The following is a 6,791-nucleotide window of genomic DNA, read 5'->3' as shown; positions in this document are numbered from 1 at the left end:
AATATTAAAAAAAATAGGACAAAATCGTCATTATAAAAAAAGTTCAAAGAAAATTGGATCAATCTGGCAACAAAATCAAAGTTCAAAGCTAGTCCAAAACTTTTTGGACCAAAATGTTATTTTTTGTCATAAAGGGACCATTTTTGTAGTTTTGTCTGAAGAATATATCAGTCGCGGGAGAATCGGGGTTGTTTTTCAATACAAATTACAAATCTAGAAAATTGGTGGCTTCTGCTTCTCATTCTCAAAATGATCGATCATCTACTTCTTCTTCAAAAATCATCGGAAATCCAAAAATGGGTGCCACTTCCTCTGTCTATGACAATTCATCAGTTCATGATTTCACAGTCAAGGTATTTTTCCATAATCATCGTGTGTCAAATCGTTAAATTTTCAGATTTCAATTAAGATTCGTACGATTTGAAATTCGTTATAAGCGAACCTAAATCATTCTATTTGAAATTCGTGGAATGTGGCTTCATATTCATGCGATTTTAAAAGGCGTTGAAAGTGAAACCGGGCTCATTCAATTTTAAATTCGTTGAATTTGAGATGCAGGATAGCAGTGGAAAGGACGTGGATCTTAGCATCTACGATGGGAAAGTTTTGCTTATCGTCAATGTTGCTTCCAAATGGTTGTTTCTATATTCCTATTATCCTTTTCGATCGTATTGCATAATGCGTGTTTAATTAGTTAATTTAGCTTCGATTACCCAATTCAGGGCTTGTATGTTCATTTTTGTTTGAGGGTTTGATTGTTGAGTTTTTGTTTTCATATTGGATTTCGTTTCTGATCAATCAATTTTTGGTTATAATGCAACAGCGCATTAACCAATTCGAATTACACCCAACTTACCGAGCTTTACAGGAAATACAAGGATAAAGGTATCAGCTCATACCCACTTTTCAGTATCATTTCGTAAGTAATTGTATCCGACATATTGCTTGTCAATGAATTTCATGCACAACAGAATGACCAATAATAGATGTAAAATCACATACTATCACCATCATTAATCCAATCAATGGTTTCTTGATTATGAATTTTGATGTCACAATCATAATCTGAAATTCACATCCAAACACATGTTTCTTGTACTTCACAAGACTATAAAGCATCAAAACTAGAAGGCTACTTTACTTTATGAAACTTGAGTTGACCTGATTAGGTTTCAAAGCCTGAGTTATGAAGCTGAGGCAATATCTTGAATCAGGTTTTGTGATATTGGCATTCCCTTGCAATCAGTTCTTGAAGCAAGAACCAGGGCCGATAGAAGCGACAGTCCAGTTTGTCTGTGAGAGGTTCAGTGCTGAATACCCAATTTTTGGAAAAGTAAATTTTTTCATTCATTCATTCATCCATTTCACTTTTCATCCTCATGTTAATTCCTGGGGTTTGTTTTCATATGTTTGCTTGTTTAAGAAACCAGGTAAAAGTGAATGGCACTGAAGCAGCACCATTGTTCAAGTATTTGAAAGCAAATGGAGGTGGTGGATATATGGGCACAACCATCAAATGGAACTTCACAAAGTTTCTAATTAGTAAGAAAGGCAAAGTAATACGTCGAGTTGGCCCAAGGACTGAACCATCCAGCCTTGAGGTACACTACGCTACACACCATATGTTTCTTGTTATATATATATATATATATATATATATATATATATATATATATATATATATATATATATTAGTTGCTACTGAACATTTACATAGAAATGGGTGATTTGGGTTTGATCTGTTGCTGTTCCATGATGCAGGCTGACATCCAGAAAGCATTAGAAGAGAACCCTAATGAAAACTCAGTGTGATATGAGTTTTTACCCCCGTTGTCATCTTAGAAATTAGACCATCCTCACTCTTATTTCAAATTTGTCGTATGTAATTATCTCTACATCAAATGCAATATCAACCCTTCTTCAAAAGGGATCTCCACTACCATATCAACAACTGTTTTATATTTTTATTTGGCAAAGATCATAATTATTTAAAATTAGTAATTATTCAATAATAAATTTGATGCATTTGTGTCTTTTTTAAAATGTAAACTAGAAAAGTGACCCCGCGTTGCGGGGGTTGGATTTTGATTAAACGGTTTCTAAAAGGAGTTTACGGTACATAGTTTATTGATTTATTCATTGAAACAGAAACTTCATCTCTAATCAACAGATGTTTTTTTCATCACACGTTTGTAGTAAGATGCTGTTTACTACATATACCAAAATTAATTTTTATGCTCATAAGATGGCTGGGGTGGATAACATTGATATGTTTGCTCTGTCGAATGAATGCTCAACTGAATCTGCCATGATAGCAAAAGCCTATTTTTTTTGCCATTTTGCAGCTCGACTGAATACACATACTATTGCAAAAAAAAAAAAAAAAAATCAAGTACTGTAAGAACTTGTTCTTTGCTGTCAACCTGAAAAAAAAAATTGTGTTATTAACAATATGAATGCAGTGATTTCAATAAGATTAAACAATTTAGCGCAAAATAAAAACAGTAAGGTCGAGGCCAATTTAGTAGGCTAAGTAACACCAACCAAGGAAAAAAATATTTTCCCTAATTCGCCATAAAGTTTTGGTATTACTCTTGCTTCCAAAGCAGGTTTACCCAAAGTCTAGTAACCTAACTTGGTTTAAAATCTAATAAATGAAAATGAATTCATAATATTTTTCTACAATATCAATCTGATGAAGTAATAAGAAAAGTCAAAAAAAAAAAAAAAAAAAAACAGCCCCACAAATCAACTACATTACAACAAACATATGCACAGAAGCATACACCATTACACCTTAAATTTCTTGAAATTCCAAATGATTACCAGCAAATTCAATTTTTTTTCATGTAAAAACATGTAGATACACATCCAGAAAATAACCACATTACAACAACTTTCATAAATTCCAAACAGAAGCTCACACGATGAAATTCCAGTACACTTAACTCGCAAGCAAAAGATACATAGAAATATGCTAAATCTACCTTCCAAAGGTCTTCGTGGCATTTCTCCGTAATCGAATTAAACAGTGATACCAACTCCACCGGGCCGTCATGAACAGTGAATGGTTCGATGGTGTTAATGACTGGTCTGGTGATAAATGAAGCATGAGCTAAAAATTTATAGGTGTAAAAGTCATATAACAAAAAAAAAAAAAAAGAACCACATCCACCTGTAATTCAAAAATCAAACAATAAAACAATTTAAACAGCAAATTCTATAATCACATTAAGAAGCTTGGAAATTCATGTTATAAAATATAAATAAGACAGATATGTATATTGGTCTGGGAGGTTTTACAAATTGATCAGCACAAAAAACATCAAATGATGCCATGAATTTGAAAGTTACGAAACAAATTTCACAAATCCCCAACATCAGAAAATTAAGAATGATGGTAAATCTGGAAGTCATATAAGTTCCAAAGAAATAATCAAAAAATATTAACCTTAAACATACTTGATTTAGCTCTTGTTCTGTAAAAGAGGGTCCTAGATTACCCAGAAAAGAGAAGCTAACATAACTAAAATAGAAACCAAGAGAAGAGTATAATATGTTACCTAAGAGAGTAAAGTAAAATTTCTCCGAAAAAAGAGAATCGACACGGAAGATTGATGCAGCTAGGGCTTTTCTCCATATGGTTTGGGGAAAAACAAAACATGTTCGAATGCTATAAACAACACCGACGACCCACTGTGAAACTGCACACAATAGGAATTTGATAAATAACGTTAAAATAAAATGAAAAGTAAAAAAGTAATTAATACCCTAAGGCGACCCACTGTGAAACTGCACACAATAGGGTGTTTCTTTTTACGAATTTGCCCCTATTAAGCCTGGTAAGTCAAAAAGAAATAACTTTAAAACCTTGGATTCTTACCTGATGCATCAGTATTTTGCTGATACTTTTCCAGCTCTTCTGTAATTTCTTTAACAGATTTATTTGCACCAAATGTTGAAACTATATGAGGCAAAAGTACTTCAATTTGGACTCTGACTCAGGGTTGCTACTATACTTCCCCAATATTGCTTCAGCTCATGATGTGGATCCTCAGGACTGTATACAAATCACAAATATATATACATATACATGATATTTTTATTGATTATGTGTCATTAGGATATGAAAACAAAAGGGAAAGTAAGAAATATACAATGTAGTTCACAAGAGAGTCTCCTTAAGTGGGCCCAGACTTCCAGATGGGAAAAAATGTGTCCTAAGACCTACATAAAGTGCATCAGCTGGATTTGAAATTATGTTCCCTATGATTCCAAGATATGCACATGTGCATACAATTTACAAATCAATAATCACATGAACATGATATTCCGTATTTTTTTGTTCTTTTTGTGAGTGAATAATTTGTTAAGTTAAGTTTTGGTGTCGATATTTACCAATTAATCCTTCTCCTGGAGTTTGTGCTGCTATGTAAGCAAATCCAACATCTGGAAACAAACCAATTCCATTCTCTGGCATAGCAAGAAGAGTTTCCTAGAAAAGAAAAAAGAAAAAAGATCATTACTTTATAACTTATGGTTTAAGATTATGATGAATTTTACATTTTTACATTTTTACATTTTTACCACATGAATGCTGTTGGCTTACCTCTGTTATAATTCTGTAGCGACCATGTCCAGATAGGCCAATACCAAATCCCATTGTTACACCATCCATGAAGCTTATGTATGGCTTTTTGTACTCAAATATTCAGCAGCGAATACCCTGTAGATACAAATAACTTAGAGTTAGGATTATATAATCTTAACAAAATGTAACAGATTTATGGGAAAATATATATAAGTGATTATATCATCAACCCATATGTGTTGTAGAAATGGAGAAGATAGTTTATGGAAGACAACAGAACTCTGATTCTTGATACCTGCTGAAAAAGCACGTGATGAGCTGCCCTCAACCAGAACGCATTTCACCTTTAGGTCCGTTTCCCATTCATCAAGAAAACTTTTGTACCTTAAATCCATATCTCCAGTCAGAAAGAACAAATATATTTTGAATTCTAGTTGGTATTTCAAATCTAGAGCTGTGGATGAACAATTGAACATAGTAAACTATATATTTGATGCATTTAGAACTCATTGAAATGGAACTTGTATATCCACAAAGCTTATGGTATTGAAAAAAACATGTAGAAGGGTTCCTAATGAATCTAGCTCCAAAGAAACAAATTACACCTCGAGTGAATCAAATTCAACTTTCCAATACTGATTGCGTCTGTTACACCTCCAAAGAAACAAATTACACCTCGAGTGAATCAAATTCAACTTTCCAATACTGATTGCGTCTGTTAAGAACTGAGATAGTTGATATTAACCTAAATTATGTATCCTAGATCAATCGATTCTTTATCTCGTTATTCAATTTCAAACAACAAAGCTCAAACTCTATCCTAACTTCATTATAGTTGATTATGATTACAATTATTCAACATTGTAGAATTACTCTCATTTCTATTAATCTGGGCATAGATAGCATCATCTAAGGGAATTAAATTTCTCGATGATTTTGGCTGGAAAATAAGCAATAAGGGTTTATAATTTGTTTTTTACACAATCGTCATATGGCATCAATGAAAACATACATCATTTGGTAACAATGACTCCTCACAAGTCACAAATATATTACAACCTAGTGTCAACAAATAAGCACTTTTTAGTATTACTCGTATAATCAACTATGATTTAGAAAATAAAATCTGAAAGTACTGATGACGATACTACATTTCCAATAAGAGGAGTAAGCAATGGCTTTTAATAAACATATGTTTGCTTTTCAGCTTCAGATGTGTAGCGGATATTAAGCATTTTCCTTATAAAAAATAGAAAATTGCATAAAACCTAAGACAATGTTTACAATATTTGCGTACCGAAGATAAATTAGTAACAAAACCTAGATAAAACTACGGATTCAGAAAGTGCTAGCTAACACAGTTTTGATGTTTCGCAAAGAATAGAGGAATAATAAAAGAATTAGGGTTTTGAAAAAGGTCTAACCAGCGAAAGAGGAGTGAACTTGGAGCGATGGGCCAAGGAGTGTCGATAGAGCTGCCGCAGCTGCAACTAAGTTGCTATTAGTGCTTCCAAAAGGGCGGCCTCTCTTCTCCGCCGGTGTGCAGGAATCACCATACCCTCCGCCTTGCTTACCTAGCTCTCGTTTCTGCATTTCTCGCACAAGAAACACACGTAAGCGATGGCGGAGTGATACATCGCATCGTCAAACGACTTCATTTCTCGGTCTTCGTCTGCACCTAGGTCGGTGTCGGCAGAGAAAAGGGAAGCAATTGGAGATGGGGACGGGTTCGTTTGATGTTGAAGATCGATGAATCGGTACAGGTCGTGGCTTCTGATGGTCACAGAGGCGAAGCCACCGATCGGCAGAGATGTAACCTCGTTGGAAGCCTGGGAACCATCCAGTCTAAGCCGAATACATGAAGTAAATAGGCGGTGGAGTCGGTGGATGAATTAACCCGGTGGAAGCCAGGGACGAAAAAACGGTAAAGAAAAGATGTGAGGAACACGTGTCAACACGTGTCCATAAAGAATTGAGAAATTAGCATAAATTGCCCAAAACAAAAATGGGCAGCAACATATTAGGCTAAGGGGAGTGGTAACACTCTTAACACCTTGTCAAGTCACATTTTTTAATGTCACCTCATTTTTTACAATTTAACACTTAATCTTAGCATTTGGTAGGGAGTGGTAACACTCCTAACACTCCATTTTTTTTCTTTTGATTTTCTTTTTCTAATTTTATTAAATTATTTTATTTT

The 6,791-nt window shown here is 34.0% G+C and overlaps 2 protein-coding genes across 8 annotated transcripts; one reads left to right on the top strand and one right to left on the bottom strand.

Annotated features, from left to right (window-relative positions):
• The first annotated feature begins 241 nt into the window (after positions 1-241).
• LOC145137160 (putative glutathione peroxidase 5) lies at positions 242-1,942 on the top strand. Its single transcript, XM_079071300.1, has 6 exons — positions 242-353; positions 559-635; positions 824-885; positions 1,215-1,333; positions 1,431-1,601; positions 1,762-1,942. The coding sequence occupies exons 1-6, from the start codon at positions 297-299 to the stop codon at positions 1,810-1,812; spliced, it is 537 nt and encodes a 178-aa protein (XP_078927426.1). The 5' UTR covers positions 242-296; the 3' UTR covers positions 1,813-1,942.
• Positions 1,943-2,119: 177 nt separating this feature from the next.
• Positions 2,120-6,482, bottom strand: LOC145137662 (3-hydroxyisobutyryl-CoA hydrolase-like protein 4, mitochondrial). 7 transcript variants are annotated; one of them, XR_013721165.1, is made up of 8 exons: positions 6,016-6,482; positions 4,887-4,975; positions 4,610-4,726; positions 4,158-4,495; positions 3,884-4,060; positions 3,564-3,704; positions 2,988-3,093; positions 2,120-2,423 (listed from the first exon to the last, which is right to left on the bottom strand). XR_013721165.1 is itself a non-coding variant. In XM_079071788.1 (8 exons), exons 3-5 carry the CDS (start codon positions 4,676-4,678, stop codon positions 4,166-4,168), a joined length of 267 nt encoding a protein of 88 aa, XP_078927914.1. In that variant the 5' UTR covers positions 4,679-4,726; positions 4,887-4,975; positions 6,016-6,482; the 3' UTR covers positions 2,803-3,175; positions 3,564-3,704; positions 3,884-4,060; positions 4,158-4,165. The 7 variants fall into 7 exon arrangements, 4 of the variants coding, with proteins under 4 accessions (XP_078927914.1, XP_078927915.1, XP_078927913.1 ...); XR_013721166.1 differs by having other exon boundaries at positions 2,122-2,363; XR_013721164.1 differs by lacking the exon at positions 2,120-2,423 and having other exon boundaries at positions 2,803-3,093; positions 4,158-4,227; positions 4,399-4,495.
• Positions 6,483-6,791: the final 309 nt, after the last annotated feature.

Source organism: Lactuca virosa, chromosome 9, assembly GCF_052849685.1.
Source record: "Lactuca virosa cultivar CGN04683 chromosome 9, Lactuca_virosa_CGN04683_v6, whole genome shotgun sequence".
NCBI classification, from domain to species: Eukaryota; Viridiplantae; Streptophyta; class Magnoliopsida; order Asterales; family Asteraceae; genus Lactuca; species Lactuca virosa.
Note: the sequence above shows the minus strand (reverse complement) of the source record. Positions and strands in the feature narration are given on the sequence as shown.